Source organism: Sminthopsis crassicaudata, chromosome 2 (assembly GCF_048593235.1).
Source record: "Sminthopsis crassicaudata isolate SCR6 chromosome 2, ASM4859323v1, whole genome shotgun sequence".
Classification (NCBI taxonomy): domain Eukaryota; kingdom Metazoa; phylum Chordata; class Mammalia; order Dasyuromorphia; family Dasyuridae; genus Sminthopsis; species Sminthopsis crassicaudata.
In genome coordinates this window covers 371,110,533-371,127,848 of record NC_133618.1, presented here as the reverse complement: position 1 = coordinate 371,127,848, position 17,316 = coordinate 371,110,533, and the positions used below count along the sequence as shown (strand labels likewise).

Sequence of the window (17,316 nt, the reverse complement as noted above, 5' to 3'; positions counted from 1 at the left end):
TAAATGTAAGCTCTCTTAAAAAGCAATTATCATTTTTCATCTCTCTGTATTGCCAAAATTTTAGCTAAAAGGAATTTGCAAAAGTCATTATCAAAAACCAAAATTCAGTCTATGTTCCTCAGGGCAGTAAAATAGTAAGTAAAAATAAGCAAAGACAGTAAAATGTGGAAACAAGAATTACATAATATTAAAGATGGAAGGGAGAGGATTAAAGCTAGCTGAGAAAAGCAAACCCAGTACAAAGGCTTCTAAAACAAATGCAGATAATAGGACTTATGAATTACAATTAACTGAATAAGATCTAAAATCTAAAAATGCTAGCATTACAAAAGGATAAAATTCTAAATAGATTTGTATAATTCACTTGAAAAGACAGAAAATATTTTAAAGTACTAAAGTCTATATTTTGTTGTCGTTCAGTCGTTTCAGTCATATCTCACTGTGATCCAATTTAGGGTTTTAGAGTAGAGTGGTTGCCCATTTCTTTCTCTAGCTCATTTTACGAATAAAGGACTGAAATAAAAAGTGTTTAATGAATTCACACATAGTTAATATATATCTGAGGCAGAATCTGAACTCATGAAGGTAAGTTTTCCTCATTCCAAGCCCAATGTTCTATCTATTGTCAATACATAATATCTAAATACAACAGAATACAATTCCTGGATATCCCAAAAATAATAAAATAGTTTTTCTTTGTTGTTAAATTAAAATAAGCCATGTAGTCATATGTTCTGTTAATTTTGCACTTCTATTGTCCCCCAATTATCTCATTAAAGCTAGATTATTTTCTTATAGTTAGACAAAGGAACCAAGAAAACTAAAAGAAATATTATCTACAGAGTTTGGTATGTATTGGTTTCCCAAACCTACCAAGTAGTTCTCATCTTGAAAGGCATAATGTAAAGTTGTGATCCACTGACAATCACCGTTCACCAACACATCTCTCTCTTCTCTAAAACAGGCTGTCTGCAAAAAAGGGAAAATTAAATTGATATGGAGTCTTTAAAAAAAAAAAAAGTCAACTTATATTTCTATTAAAATGAAGTCTATCTTAAATGCAATGAAAACTGTTCATAAAATTTTGAGGAATTAAGAGCAAGAATGTGCAATGTTACAGTATATGTAATTTTTTTTCAAATATAACCCATAACCCTCATATTGATTTCTCAAGCATTCTCTTAATGAGACTTTAAAGAAATCTTTGGGGTTTTTTTTTTCTCCCCTACTACCATAAAACTTTTCTCATAGGGCTTCCAAGTCATGAATAACAAAGTTAAATAGTACAAGTCCACAGACAGATGCATGAAATAGAACACTAGAAACCTCCCTCCAATTAAACATAATACATTAAAAGGATTGTTCTCTGAATGGGTAATCAGGCCATTTCAGAAATTAGGCAAATATACTTCCACCATAGCAGACAGTTTGTGAAAATCTGGATGATTTGGAGCTGAGAATAGCTTACATACTGTAATATAGAGTTCAAGATGATAAATAAGCTTCATAGGCTAGACAATGAGCAAAAAGTTAAAATAAAATTTAATGGTGAAATAAAATGGTGAAATAATAAGTTCTACAAAAGTTTTTTTTTGTTTGTTTTTTAACTCCATTTCACACATACAAGATGTGGAATATATGGTTAGACTACAGTCCATGTAAAAAAAAGACCTGGAGATTTTAGTGAGCTTTGAATAAACAGAATGACACTATAGCCTTAAAAAGCTAATGCTATCCAGTAATGAACTGAACCAGCTACACCCAGCAAAAGAACTCTGGGAGATGACTATGAACCTCTACATAGAATTCCCAATCCCTCAATTTTTGTCCACCTGCATTTTGGATTTCCTTCACAGGCTAATTGTACACTATTTCAAAGTCCGATTCTTTTTGTACAGCAAAACAACTGTTTGGACATGTATACATATATTGTATTTAATTTATACTTTAACATGTATTGGTCAACCAGCCATTAGGGGGGGGGGGGGGAGACGGAGTGGGGAGAGGAAGGAAGGGAAAAATTAGAACAAAAGGTTTGGCAATTGTCAATGTTGTAAAATTACCCACGCATACACCTGGTAAATAAAAACTATTCTTTAAAAAAAAAAAAAAAAAAAAAAAGCTAGTGCTATTTAAGAAAAAGAAAAACTTTATTTTATTTATCAAGTTACTGATGCTGAAAATTGGGACTATGATGAAGGACTATTAATGATTTTGCATGGAAGATTGACCAATACAATTACCACAACAAGAAAGCCAAAAGAACTTAAAATTGCTTTGGTCAGCAAACACATGATAAGATAGCCAGAATAGTAATTCAGAATATGAATTTATTTGTAAAATATTACAGAGAAGAAAAATAGTAAAGAGAGTAAAGAGAACAATCTGAACAAAGTAATCTGAAGGGCATTTAAGGATAAAACTGTGAGAAAAACAAACAGATGAAAAAGGGAAAAGATCTGTAGTACTTTTTAATATTCTTTAGCATCAAAGAAAAGTAGTTACCACATTTAAACTCTAATATTGTTTTCACAGATATAAGTATAAGAGGAGCTAGAAATTATACTTTAGAGAATAATAATGTAAAAAACTTGACTAGACCAAAAAAAATAGACAATTGAGAATGCTGAAAGACTCATTCTAAAAGAGGTGATACCAAAGACATGAGAAGAAAATTCTCCAAAACTTTATTATTAATCTTTAAGGCAAAAAAGTAAATAAAAAAACTAATAAAAGGCATTTATTAAACTCTCATTATGCGCAAAACACTGGTGAAATAAACAAACAAAAAAAAAAAAAAAAAAAAAAAGCAATCCCTGTTCTCAATGAGCTCCCAATCAAAGTCAAAAGAGCTTTAAGTTTCAGCTGCAAATCAGATGGAAAAATCCCATGGTCTCTAGGGTATAGTGACAAGAACAGAGAGCAATGCATTTGCTTTTATGCTACTTCTATTTACAAAAATTTATGTTTCTGATTTTGAACCATTTGACAGTGTCAAGAACTTTGGTTAGAAGTAAAAAAAAAAAAAAAAAAAAAAAAAAAAAAAAGACTTTCTTTTCTGAGTCCTCATTAGCTATCGTTGCTGAAAAAGTAATCTCAAAAAGTAATCTCAAAGGCAAGGCATTAGTTACCGAGGAGTCCAGGAAAGATCTCCTTCCAAAGGTGAAATATGACCTGAAGCATGAAGGAAGTGAGAGAAACTAAAAAGAATAGCTGGGGAGATATTCTAGGCATAGGGTCAAAAGGTCCAGAGACAAAGAATCCAGAGATGGTTCGTCATGCTCAAGAAATAGTTAGTATTCTAGTGGAAAGTAAGGGAAAGAATTAGAATTTACTAAAGATGTACTATGTGAAAAGCACTAGGATACAAAGCTGGTATGATACAGATACTATTTTCAAAAAAAGAACATTATATGGTAGGAAAAAATGCTAGTCTTAGAAAGAGAAAAGTTCAAATTCTAGTTCCAACACTTAATCTCACCCAGTCTGGATTATATTTGCACTACTTAGTCCACTTGGCTATGGTGTGGAAACTACCTTTAAAAGTCTTGAAGAATTTCTATCTATAAATATGTATCACTATTATTACAATTTAATGAGGGGAGAAGAATACACATAACAATAAGTACAATAAAGAGTTGGAAAGAACTGAGTTTTTTGAAAAAAGAGAAATCATTTTTAAGGTATAGTGGTCAGAGGGATTCTTGGAGAAGATACATTGACCATTTAAATAAGAACCAGAATTCAAGATAATAAAGATTTCACACAAGGTTTTTAAGGGTGAATGTTGAAAACTATCTTTGCCTATGTTATGAAAAACAAAAAGTTATTTAAAAAAATAAGTTTTCAAACAGATATCATGAAAGGAATCATTAAATTAGGAATGATAAGTACTGTAGAGAGTAAGACAATTAAGATGACTTTTTGGTCTATGTTGAGGTTGAAGTTATGCCAAGACAATGAAGCCAGGCTATCTTTTCAGTAAAGTAGGGGATAAAGAATCTGAGTACTACAGAAGCTAGGGCAAAATAGGTGATGTAAAGAATGTAGAAAAAGTTTAATTCAGGCATTATGATAAACCGGGTATAGAATAAACAAGAGATAAATAAAAGGGTTTGCTGAGCAGCAATGAATTTCTTTCAAAATTGACTCTAACACTATTAATATGCTATAAATCTAATTGTAAAAGAATGTTGTTGTAACAGAAAAAAAAAGAGACTATGTATCTTTTAAACTCAAGTCCTAACTTCCATTTTCATTAATTCATTTTGCTTATAAACTAGAAACATAATGAAAACCTGAAACTTCTACCAAAATTTAATTTGTCTTTATAGTAATTCCAAATCTAGTCAATATAATTCAAAGTAAAATGTAGGTCAGACTATTGAAAAGATAAATACACAATAAAATTGAGAATAAAAGAACTCAAAAAGAACAGAGTTCTTCTTTGAAAGAACGAAAAAGCAACAAAAGTATATAGTTAAATCCCAAAGAGCTTCACTTTGATATTCTCTTTTACCACATTTAAAATTCTATTATGTTGGGACATGTAATTCTTACCTCTGCTCTTTTTAGCATTTCCCACTTATTGAGAATCTTCATTGCATAAATGCGTTCAGTGTTTTTCATTTTAACCACAGCAACCTGAAAAATAAATGTTGGTTTACAAAAATGGATTTAAGAGAGAATAAAAATTATGAATGTTTTATTAAAAGGAAAATAAAACACTGATTTTCCTGAATTTGGGGGAAATAAATTGTCCTTGATAGCTGAAGGTTTTTTTCCCAATTATGAATTAAAAATTATTTTAAAAAATAGATGCTTTCCTGACTTTTCAATCAGAATACAGCTTTTATCAATCATTACACTATGCTACAATAAAATATGCAGTGATGCTTTTAAAATCTATGTATGTACACGGAATTGTTTACCTTTATCCCAAATGACTCCAGAATATGCTTGGAAAGTCATCATGCCTGTTTAAAAGTTTTTTGTCTTCTTTAATGTCAAGTCAGCCTCTTGCAATCCCCTAACCTTTTAAATTGTATTTTTTTCACTGATATGGATATGGAAATAAAATAACTAAGACCATTGTAGATATGTGCAAAGTAAGAATTAAAAGACAGGAAGGAAAAAATATATGAATTCTGAAAGATCTGAAATGTTTGGTTTTTTTGCTAAATTCTCTAATTTCTAAATTTTCGAATTCCTTGCTATCTTGGGGGAGAGGAGAAAAATTTGGAACACAAAGTTTTACAAAGGTGAATGTTGAAAACTATCTCTGCATGTACTTGGAAAAATAAATACCATAATAAAAAAAATTTTTTTAACTCAACATAGATAAAAATTAAATGGAGAAAACTTTTATTATATATGAATTTGCCTTTAAAAAAAAAAAACTCCTTCACTCTCAACACACATTTTTACAAATAAATTCTTTTAATTTTTATAGTTATAAATATTAAACACAAATATATAATTACTGGCATGTAAGCACAAATAATTAGCAATTTGGGATAACTATCTGACAGTACAATTGTGGCTTTCTTTTCTGTAAACAGTGGTCCTAAAATTTTTCAAAATTCTACATCTTTCAAAATTAAACTTCTAGAATTGAAGGATTAAAAATGAAAACTGACTCACAATACCAAGATACTTTAACAAGTTTAAAAAATCACATCTTAAAATTCCACACTAAGTCAGGGAAGGGTATCATTTATCTCATTATTTTATCTCTGGTAATAAACAGGGTTTAAAAAAAAAATGGTTCTGGGGGGGGGAGCCACTAAATCCAGTTTCTTTTATATCTATTTTATATCTTCTATAATAAAAGATTTGAACTGATATACAAGTGGATACATTCCTGTCCAGACTCTAAAATCTGCTTAATTTCCCTCATGACTACCCATTTACCCTCTGCACAATTGCTAAAGTGGTTTTCCTACAGCACAGGTTTGATCTTTGCCTCCCAATACATTCTAAATCTTTCAGATTAAATATAAACACTCTTCATAATAATCTTGTCCTTTCTTTCCAGTCTTCTTAAACATTACATCCCTCTGCACATTCTAATATTGCCATACTGGTCAAAGTGCCTTCTTCACTGTTTACTTGCCTTTGTACTGCTGGTTGTCTCACACACACACATACAGTATAATTTCCTATACTTCTGACTCTTGGAATCTCTGGCTTCCTTCAAGGTTTAACTGATACTACCTTTCAGAGTCCTCCTTATTCCCAGTTCTAATTGCTTTTCTTTCATTCTCCATTCCTCATATAAAGATTATTAACTTATTTTTACAAGAATTTATTATCTGGCCCACTCTCCCACCATCCTCAATTGAACAATAAAAAAGAAAATGTAAATCCTCATAAATATATATAGTCAAATAAAAAAAATTCTCACATTAAAAATAAATAAATAAATAAATAAATAAATAAACAAAGAAATAAATAGATAGACAATTAAATAATTAAAGTCTCTGCTTATACTGCAAATTAGACTCATGAGGGTGGTACCAGAAGAAAGGTGAGAAAAGGAATGGGCTGGAATAATTATAGTCCATATTTACGTAGTATATTGTGATTTTTGAAAATACATTATTTTATATGCTCTATGTCAATGAACACAACCCAGAAAGGGAAGGGAGTTTATAGAGTCAAAGCAAAGTCCAGTTTTGAAAGGATTTTAATATGCAATGGCATCAGACACTAGAGATATATCTACTGGAATATATTTAATTAATTCTTTTTTATAAGATAAAAAAATGAAACAATGAACTGATATGTTAGCAATTGAGATACCTTTACGTGGTAAGTCAAATTGAAAAGATCACAACAAAATAAGAATTTCCAAGGTCAAATCAAAATTTGGACAAGTGCCTTACATTTAGTAGAGAAAAGTAGTTCTCCTTTGAAAGGCAGCACAGCAAACAGAAAAGACATTAAGCCTGGAAGATTTAGGTTTAAGTCCTAAGTTTAAGTAATTTCAATTTCCTTAACTGTGAAATGGAAATAACATTATGTATACTATCTAAACCACAGAGCTACCATAAAAATCAAACAAAATGATGTATATAATAGCATTATTATAAAAGTTATTTAAAGCAATGGTAAATTCTCTAACAAAGGTCATATATGTAAGCCATATAGGAAATGAACACGAATATATATATATATATATATATATATATATATATATATATATATATATATATATATATAAAACAGTTCAAAGAAGACCAAATATCATTCTCTAAAGGATAAATGGTCAAAGGATATGAGCAAACAATTCTCAAAAGAACTGCAAACTATAAATTATATGAAAGACTGCTCCAAATCATTACTAAGAGAAATACACATTAAGACAACTCTTAAGTTTCATCTCATATATCCCAAGACAATTGGAAAAGATGACAAAAAAAAAAAAAAAATAGTACATGTTGGAGTTGTAGGAAAAATCAAGCACACTAATAAACTGTTAGTGAAAGAGTGAATTAATCCAACCATTTTGGAAATCAACTTGTAATTATGTGGAAATTAACTAAACTCTGATACACTTTCAAAGAAAATCCCAGTGCTAAGCAGCTGAATCCTATCTAGAAGTCAATGATTAAAAAGAGTCCTTTAAACCAAAACAGCAGTACTTTTTGTAGTAGCAAAGTATTGGAAACAAAGTAGATAATGACTGACTGGGAAATGACTAAACAAACTGTTAACATTAACGGAAAATATGAAAAATACAAGGAAGTATGAAAAAGACTTACATAAACAAAATAAATTAAGTGGAACAGAGAAACAATATAACTAGAACATAAATGTAAATGGAAAAAACAAATGAAATTAAATGCTGTGAAATTAATCAAATTTAGCCCCAAAGAAGAGATGTGAAAATGTACCTGCTTCCATTCTTTCATGGGCTATGGATGTAAAACACTGTAAGTAAAGTTAGAGGTGGATACTGTGTTGGTGAGTTTCACTGAACTGATGGGGTTTTTTATTTGTCTTTTTTATTTCCTTGTGGGAAAAATAAGTTGAAAATAGATATCAAAACACTTTTTTTTTAAGGAGCAAATGTAGATAAGGATAATTTCAATATTGTTTATAAAAATCGATTTATTTATGCTTATTATTATATCATATTCATTTTCAAAATTATCTCTCAGTATGTCCTTCAAATGTTATAAAGACTGAAAAACATGGAAGGAAAAAAAAGCATAAGAGCTAAACCAACATACAACAACTATGTCTGAGGGAACAGGACATATTCTATATCCAATCTCTAACTTTTACAATGAAAAAAGAAAGGTATATTTTTTCAATTGTACTCTGGCACCAAGACTTATCAAATACATTGCATTTAGTTTCACTGTATTGTTGTATCCATTTACATTACTAAAAATTTTATATGGGTGATTTTAAATTATATATTATTTTCTGCTTACTTCCTTGTTTCTCTGAATTCTTAATATTCATCATTTTTTGAAGTCCAGCAATATAACATTTGTGTTCTACAATTTGCTTAGCCATTATCCGATGGAGGGGCACAATTTTTTTTTTTTAAACCAAATGTTCAATGTAAAATGCTATGAATATTCTGGCATATTTAGGAATCTCCCTTTCTGTCTTTAACTCCCTTTTACTTCAGGTCAAGGAGAAAGATCTACAAATCAATTATTATGAACAAATTGGTCCCTTTTCTTTTTTAAGCATAATTCCAAATTGCTTTCCAAATTTGTTGGACAAATTTACAGCTTCAACAGCAGTGTATTAACATACTTGTCTTCCTGTAGCCTCTCCAGCAATAATTCCATCTTTTGGTCATGTTTATCAACTTGCTGAAGGAATATTTTAAAATTCTTTGATAAATTGAAAATATTAATATTTTTTGCTCTAAAAATTATTTTAAAGAATTCTCGGGAAAAGTGAAGGACAATTCTTTTTTATTTAAAGGAAAAAATAAAGTTGTTAGCAAATTGATAAAGAAATTCAACAAAATTAAACAAAAAAATATCTCATCTAGACATGGAGGAAGGCAAAAATATAGTCTTCAGAGGTTAAAGAGTTTATATTCTAATGAGGAAAAACAAAACATAGAAAGGGGGTTAGGGAAGAGGATGAAAGGGGAATGAGGTGAATAATTTTGAAGCCAGTAGAATAAAGAAGGAAAGCTGGTTTTTTAGTTACTCTACAAAATGGACACTCCAGGAGGAATTCACCAATGGGAAGACCTTGTAAAAGGACATGCCAAGATGAGCAGATCACAAGATGCTTATAGGGTGTTACTGAATAAAGCAGACTCAAGCATGGAGGGAAGTTTAAAAATGAGCCAGTAATAGAGGAATCAAGGTTCTGAAATTCAATGAAGTTAAAATTGTTTTTCTATCCGTAGGAAGATTAAAGTAAGGTATTCCAGAAAGTACCTTCTTTAACTCTACAAGCTATTCTCATCAACTCTTATTTAATTTAGATCATCAAAATAAGACTTCTGGGAGGGAACATACTGATTGATTCCTTAGGGAAAGTGGTCCATATGTTATTACATATGGTTTTTTCTTCTGAGATTATGATATTACCTAAAATTGCATGGAGCAGAATTACATTGGAGGACATGGGGAAATATATCAGTTTGGACTTCTCTCTCTCCAAGTTAGAAATAGCTTGGATATAGATTAATGGGTAATAAAATTGTTACTGGCAACTGGTATATAAACATACAAGAGTACAGTATTGGTATTAATAGCTTGTTCTCTAATAAAAATCAGAATTGCTCTAATTTGTGTTTTTATCATTACTAGTGATTTGAAGAAATCTTTCAAATGATAAGCAATTTACAATTTTTTTTCAGGATTATTTGTTCATAACATTTCACAATGTAGGCTTACATATTTGAATTCCCTATATAGAGAATCAGAACCATATCAAAAATACTTAATGAAATATTTTCTTTAATTAATAGTTGTTCTTCTTGCCCTAGCTGCACTTATTTTGTTTGTGTAAAAGCTCTCCAACTTCACAATCAATTTTGTTTTCTTCTATGCCTTTAATTAAGAATTTTATTCTAATCCTATTTGTGAAAGGTAGCTGATTTTACCCTCTTCTACTTTTTTTTTTTTTTTTAATGTGACTTTTAGGGGCAGCTAGGTGGTATTGTAGATTGAGCACCAGCCCTGAAGTCAGGAGGACTTGAGTTCAAATCTAGTCTCAGACACTAAACACATCCTAGTTATGTGATCCTGGGCAAGTCACTTACCCCCAATTGCCTCAGCAAAACAAATAAACTAAATGAATGAATAAACAAATAAATTGAATAAAATAAAATGTGACTTTTAATTTTAACTTAAAAAAAACTCTTTCCACCTTTTGTTTATTTTGGTAATATGTTATATGTAATATGTTACATAATACTGCTTGAATTTTCCTAATAACTCTTATCTAATAAGTAATTTTTCTAAAGTTTATCAAACCCTTAGATTATTGTCTACATTTGATTTTGTCTATCTAATAATGTTTTTCTTTGATTAATTTATAATTTTTTTCACAGTATATATGCATGAGTAATTTTTTTAATAATATTATCCCTTGTATTCATTTTTCCAAATTATCCCCTCCCTCCCTCTACTCCCTCCCCTTGATGACAGGCAATCCCATACATTTTACATATGTTACAATATAACCTAGATAACAATATATGTGTGTAAATACCATTTTCTTGTTGCACATTAAGTATTAGCTTCCGAAGGTATAAGTAACCTGGGTAGATAGAAAGTAGTGCTAACAATTTACATTCACTTCCCAGTGTTCCTTCTCTGGGTGTAGTTATTTCTGTCCATCATTGATCAACTGGAAGTGAGTTGGATCTTCTTTATGTTGAAGATATCCACTCCCATTAGAATACATCTTCATACAACATTGAAGTGTACAGCGATCTTCTGGTTCTATTCATTTCACTCAGCATCAGTTGATGTAAGTCTCTCCAAGCCTCTCTGTATTCCTCCTGTTGGTCATTTCTTACAGAGCAATAATATTCCATAACCTTCATATACCATAATTTACCCAACCATTCTCCAATTGATGGACATCCATTCATCTTCCAGTTTCTAGCCACTACGAAAAGAACTGCCACAAACATTTTGGCACATACAGGTCCCTTTCCCCTCCTCAGTATTTCTTTGGGATATAAGCCCAATAGCAACAATGCTGGATCAAAGGGTATGCACAGTTTGATAACTTTTTGGGCATAGTTCCAAATTGCTCCCCAGAATGGCTGGATTCTTTCACAACTCCACCAACAATGTATTAGTGTCCCAGTTTTCCCACATCCCCTCCAACATTCATCATTATTTGTTCCTGTCATCTTAGCCAATCTGACAGGTGTGTAGTGGTATCTCAGAGTTGTCTTAATTTGCATTTCTCTGATCAGTAGTGATTTGGAACACTCTTTCATATGAGTGGATATAATTTCAATTTCATCATCTAAGAATTGTCTGTTCATATCCTTTGACCATTTATCAATTGGAGAATGGTTTGATTTCTTATAAATTAGGATCAGTTCTCTGATTAATTTTCTTAAAACTAGTATAAAATGCCTTTCACAGTTACTACTTTAAAATGAGGTTTGAAAGTACAATTATATCTTCGTTGACACTTTTTTGCACTATTTTCCTTGAGATGCTAACTTTTCTTTTTTTGGCTGAGGCAATTGGGGTTAAATTACATGCCCAGGGTCACACAGCTAGGAAGTGTTAAGTGTCTGATGCAAGATTTGAACTCATATCCTCCTGATTTCAGGACTGGTGCTCTATTCACTGCACTACCTAGCTGCCCCTATTCTTTATTTTCTTTAGAGAGCATTTTATAACATTTATAATAAAGTCTTGGGTTTCTTGGTAAAATGGCTCACAAACATTCATATATTTTTAATGGGATTACCATACTTACCTCTTGGATTTTTAAAAATCGCTGATGGAAATGCTAACTACTTTTGCATATTTACTTTGTGTCCTCAGGTCTAGAATGTACTTATTTCTTCATTTAGTTTCTTTGCTTATTCTCTGGAACTTGACAAGAAAAATATATTTTTAGTGGCTAGTAGGTTTTAATAATTCTGAAAAATGTTTTTCATTTCCTTTTCCTTTTTTTTTTTGGTGAGGAGGGGAAGAACATATTAGATAAAGGTTTAGTGATCTTTTTTTTTTTAAAGCAGTTTTTAGATGCCCATCAATTGAAGAATGGCTGAATAAATTGTGGTATATAAATATTATAGAATATTATTGTTCTATAAGAAATGACCAACAACAGGATGATTTCAGAAAGGCCGGGAAAGACTTATATGAACTGATGCTAAGTGAAATGAGCAGGGCCAGGATATTATTATATACTTCAACAACAATACTATATGATGATCAATTCTGATGGAGATGAACCAAATCAGTTCCAATAGAGCAGTAATGAACTGAACACCCAGCGAAAGAACTCTGGGAGATGACTATGAACCACTAAATAGAATTCCCAATACCCCAGTTTTTGTCCGCCTGCATTTTTTATTTCCTTCATAGGTTAATTGTACACTATTTCAAAGTCTGATTCTTTTTGTACAGCAAAATAACTGTTTAGACATGTATACATATATTGCATTTAATTTATACTTTAACATATGTAACATGTATTGGTCAACCTGCCATCTGAGGGAGAGGGGTGGAGGGAAGGAGGGGAAAAATTGGAACAAAAGGCTTGGCAATTGTCAGTGCTGTAAAATTACCCATGCATATATCTTGTAAATAAAAAGATATAACAAAAACAAATAAACAAACAAACAAAAAAAAAAAAAAAAGGCAGTTTTTAGGGGCAGCTAAATGGCACAGTAGATAGCGCACCAGCCCTGAAGTCAGGAGGACCTCAGTTCAAATCCAGTCTCAAACACTTAATATTTAACACTTCCTAGCTGTGGGAAATTTTTAGAAATATTTCTATAGACTTCTCCCCCTTTTACTTTTTAATTCTTCTGATTTTCAAGATTTCCCCTCCATATATATTTTAGACTTGATTTTCCCATTTTTAAAAGCAGTATATGTCATTAATGCTCTTTATTTTGTCACTTACATTTTCAGATAGTATTTTTCCTTGAAGAAAAGATAGCTTCAGCTACACCCTAGAAATTTCATCACATTGTTTCAATGTTTTTCTTCTTTACATGGTTATTTTATTTGTGATTTATTCCTGGTTCATTTATTATGCAGGATGTCATTATTAAATCTTCATTTAGTTTTGTCTTGTGTACTATTTTTGTCTTATGAACTTTAAAGGGTTGCTTTTAGTATTTAGTATTTCTGCTTTTTTACATTACAGTACCCATGCACATGAAATTTTTGGAAAGGTATCATGTGGCAATGAGAAATATATATATATTTAATATTATAGGTCAGAGTATATAAATTTGTTATCTGTAAGCTTTCCAGTTAGTCTCTAATATTGATTCTGTAAGTTCTCAGATGTGTACCTTGTATATAGCAAATTGTTGATTTAATTTTCTTATACATTCTGCTTCAATTTTGTTTTCATGGATTTGTTTAATCTACTTACAATTAAGGTGATGACTATTAGGCTTCTATTTTCCTATCTTTATTTACTTTTTATTGATTCCACTTTTAAGTCAGCACTTTGTTCTTATACTGCGTACAAAAAGTAAGTTTTGTTTATACTCAGTCAATAAGCATTTATTAAATACCTAATAGGCATCAGACACCGTTGCTAAGCTCTAGAGATATAAAAAGAGGCAAAAGACAGTATGAACTCCATGAGTTCACAATTTAACTGGGGAGACAAGAAGCAAGGGAAGGTAGAAGGATTAAGAGGGATTGGGAAAAGATTTTAGCTGGGACTTAAAGCCAAAGTAATTCAAAAGCAAAGAGGAGGAGGCAAAGGAGTACATTCTGTACATGCAAGGCAACCAAACAAAATATCCTGATTTGAGGGATAAAGCTTCTTGTTCATGGGACAGCAAGTAAGCCAGTGTCATAGGATCAAAGAGTACTATGTAAGAAAATTAAGTTAAAAGAAAGAAAGGGGCATAATGTTAGGAAGAGCTTTGAACACCAGAGGATTTTTTTTTATATGATCCTGGAGGTAATGGAACCACTGGGGTATACTGAGTATGAAGATGACATGGTTAGACTAGTGTGCTTAATAACCAGTACTTTAGAAAAATTACTTTGATACTAGTCTATTCCCATAGACTCTAATCCTCTCTTCTTTACACATGTCCTATTCCAAGTTCATTGATTTTATTTAAAAATTTATAACTCCTCTTAAATTGTGGTCAATTTATTTTGAGATAATTCCTTAAATACTTTTTTTTTGGTTGAATGTCAATCTTTTTTCACTGATGATTAGGGTCAGTTTGTTATGTTATTTTGGGTTGCTTTAATATTCCATTTTTCTGAGGAGTAATCCTGGGCTATTCAAACTGGCACAGCTCATACATATTAAAATCATTTTCCTCCAAACTTTATTCTGGAAATTTTGACATTTTTCATTACCCACAATTTTGAGGATTTTCTCTGACAGCAACCTGCAGGTCTCATCAATCAAATCAATGTTGTCTAAACTTAAAAGTTCTGTGCAGCTTTCATGTATTTTTCCTTCAAGCTTTTAATTTGTTATGTTTTTCTGAGAGATTTATAAAACTTATATTATTTCTATTATTCCACCTACAAGGTCAGTACTGATGGTTTACACAGATTTCATGTTTTCTTTTAAAATGCTGTCTTTTGCCAACTGTTTTCCATTTATGTATTTTGTGTACAAATTTTTTTTTCTCCCTCAGAGCTACTTATTTCTCTTTTGAATTATTCTTTATTTCTTACTATTATTTGATAATCTCTGGGGTGTTTGCAGAAGTCTTTTGATCAGGGAATTATGGGTCGTTTTCCTTTAAAATAGCCTACTTGCTCATAGTGTTCTGGTTTATCTTTACATTTTGCTCCTTTGCTCTTTCCTCATGTCTTCATGAAACTAATCTTATCTGCTTTAAGTTAAGGTTTTATTTGGGTGTTTTGCCTTAACTATTTAGTCATTCAGATTCTCATTAGCTTGTAAAGCTACTTGTTTATGGTTTACTTCTTCAGTCTTCGGAGTATTTTTGCAGAGACCTTCAAGGCCTCAGTTTCTTAAATTGTGGTTCAACAACCCTATATGGAGTCTTGTAACTGAATATGGGGATCATAAAATTATGATTTATTTTCGGTAAATGTTTGATATGTATGACTAGTTTATATATCTATATACGCAGGATCATGTAAAAGTTTCTCAGGCAAAATGAGGTCATAAGTGGAGAAAATTAAGAAGCCCTATTCTTTAGACTATGACCATACTCCTCATCTTCCTTGACTTTTGAGAGATCATGAGGACCGGGTTTGGGGAGTTTGTCAAAAGTAAATTCTGAGCGAAAAGGCTTGTGTATATTACTAGTTTCCTCTCCTTCAAGCATGAAAACTCTTTTTCCCTCTCTAGCTTTGCCTTTGTCTTCCACCTCCCTCCTCAACTCCAAATGCTTTCCTTTTTCTTTGGGTATGTGGGGAAAATTAGAGTCTGCTACTTCTTGTGGGGCAGAGGGTTTTAGGTTAAATTACTATTGAAGGGAGGGAGGGCAAAGAGAATTTATTACTCCAGGTATGTGTAGTGAGCTGAAGGAGAATTGGGAGGCATCTCTAAGTATTAAGTTCTCCAATGTTATTTAATGGGTTAACTTGAGCAGTGTTCCTGCCTTATCTGACAAAATGAACTTAAGTTACACTATATCTGAAGCATAATTTCATATCCTGAAGGTTTCTAGGTTGCGAGGATTTGACTAGATGTGTAGATGTTTTCCATCTCCTGTGATCCTTAATCATAACTTCTCTTTACTTCAATTCAACAAACATTTATTAAGTGCTTATTAAATGCAAGGAATTACACTAGGAAGTAAGGATATAAAGACAAAAATAAACAGCAGCAACCCTCAAGCAGTTGGCATCCTACCAAACATACTTATTTGATTCATATTCTGCTTCCTAATTGTCACTATACAAACCAGTACACTTTAATGTGTACAACATATTGTGCAGTATACTGCCAGTGAAATAAGTATAGCTATGAATGGAGAAAAAATGTTTTAGTGCTTATTAATTCTAGAATAAGAGAAATTCTGCATATTAATTAGAAGTACACAGCACTAAACCTATTTTAGTACAAAATAATTCTTACTTAAAGATCTGAGAAAAAGTTATCTTTTATACTTCCTGATATTTAGGAAGGGTTGGCTTCATTTGGTGTACACACTTTGTTGTTGTAGCTTAGGTTTCACTGTATCTAAGACAGGAAATATCAAACCTGCTAGTACTATTTCATTATGCAAAAGTTCTCAAAGGTAATTAATCAAACTTCATATATTCCCTAATCATCATGTAAATACAGCACTGTTACTTTGTTAGTCTTAACTCTACCTTTTGGCAATGGCCTGAAAACCTAACAATATCCTAATTGTCTAATTAGGACATTAAATCTATTTACTCCCTCCCCAAAGGAGGGGGGGAAAACTCAACAACTGGAGATACTTAATTTTAAATACAGTGGACCTTAGTTTTAAAATTAAAGTTTACCTTACCTCACCAAATGCACCTCTTCCAATTACTTTAATTATTTCAAAGTCATCTCGATGAAGCTGCATTTCCTTCACCAGTTGTGTGAATGGCTTTGCTACAAATAAAAATGTAAAATTAAAGCTTAAACCAGTGCACCTGTAAATTTTAATTCTACATGAAATAAGTGTGGCTAATTACAATAACTAATTAAGTGCTTAGCACTGTGGAGGGAAAAGACAAATTAATTTATAAATTTTAAGTCATTATTTAACTTAAATACTCCCAAAAAATCTCTATGTAGAAAGATTCCCAAAATTTGGATGACAATCCAATAAAAGATAAAATTACAATTAGGGTAGACAGTTTATTGTAATAGAATCTAGTCTGAATTAATATTGAGATGAGTAGTGATGCCACACTTCCTCAGACCAATGTTCCTTCTATAATCAAGTGAATGATAAATGTATAAAAAGGATATGCTAGATAAATCTAGGAGCTGTCCTTCAACAATGGTACTCTCAAAAGATGAATAAGGATGGTAAAAGAATTAAAAATATAGGTCCCACAGATATCAAAATATATAACACAATACTTTTTGTTACAAAGAGCTGAAAACAAAATAGATGCTCAATCTATTTTGCTTATCTTAATATAAGGAAATTAAAGCTGGCACTATGGACAGAATGATGAAAATGGA

General features: G+C 31.2%; 1 protein-coding gene across 2 annotated transcripts in view; it reads right to left on the bottom strand.

The window, feature by feature from the left end:
- Window positions 1-17,316, bottom strand: part of CDC42BPB (CDC42 binding protein kinase beta) — a 156,275-nt gene that overhangs the window by 102,528 nt on the left and 36,431 nt on the right. The window contains exons 2-4 of one of the 2 annotated variants that reach the window (XM_074291198.1): window positions 16,643-16,734; window positions 4,561-4,644; window positions 874-969 (exon numbers count right to left, since the gene is read on the bottom strand). In XM_074291198.1, coding sequence (XP_074147299.1) covers window positions 874-969; window positions 4,561-4,644; window positions 16,643-16,734 — 272 coding nt within the window. The remainder of the gene's footprint in view (window positions 1-873; window positions 970-4,560; window positions 4,645-16,642; window positions 16,735-17,316) is intronic. The other variant, XM_074291199.1, reaches the window with a different exon arrangement.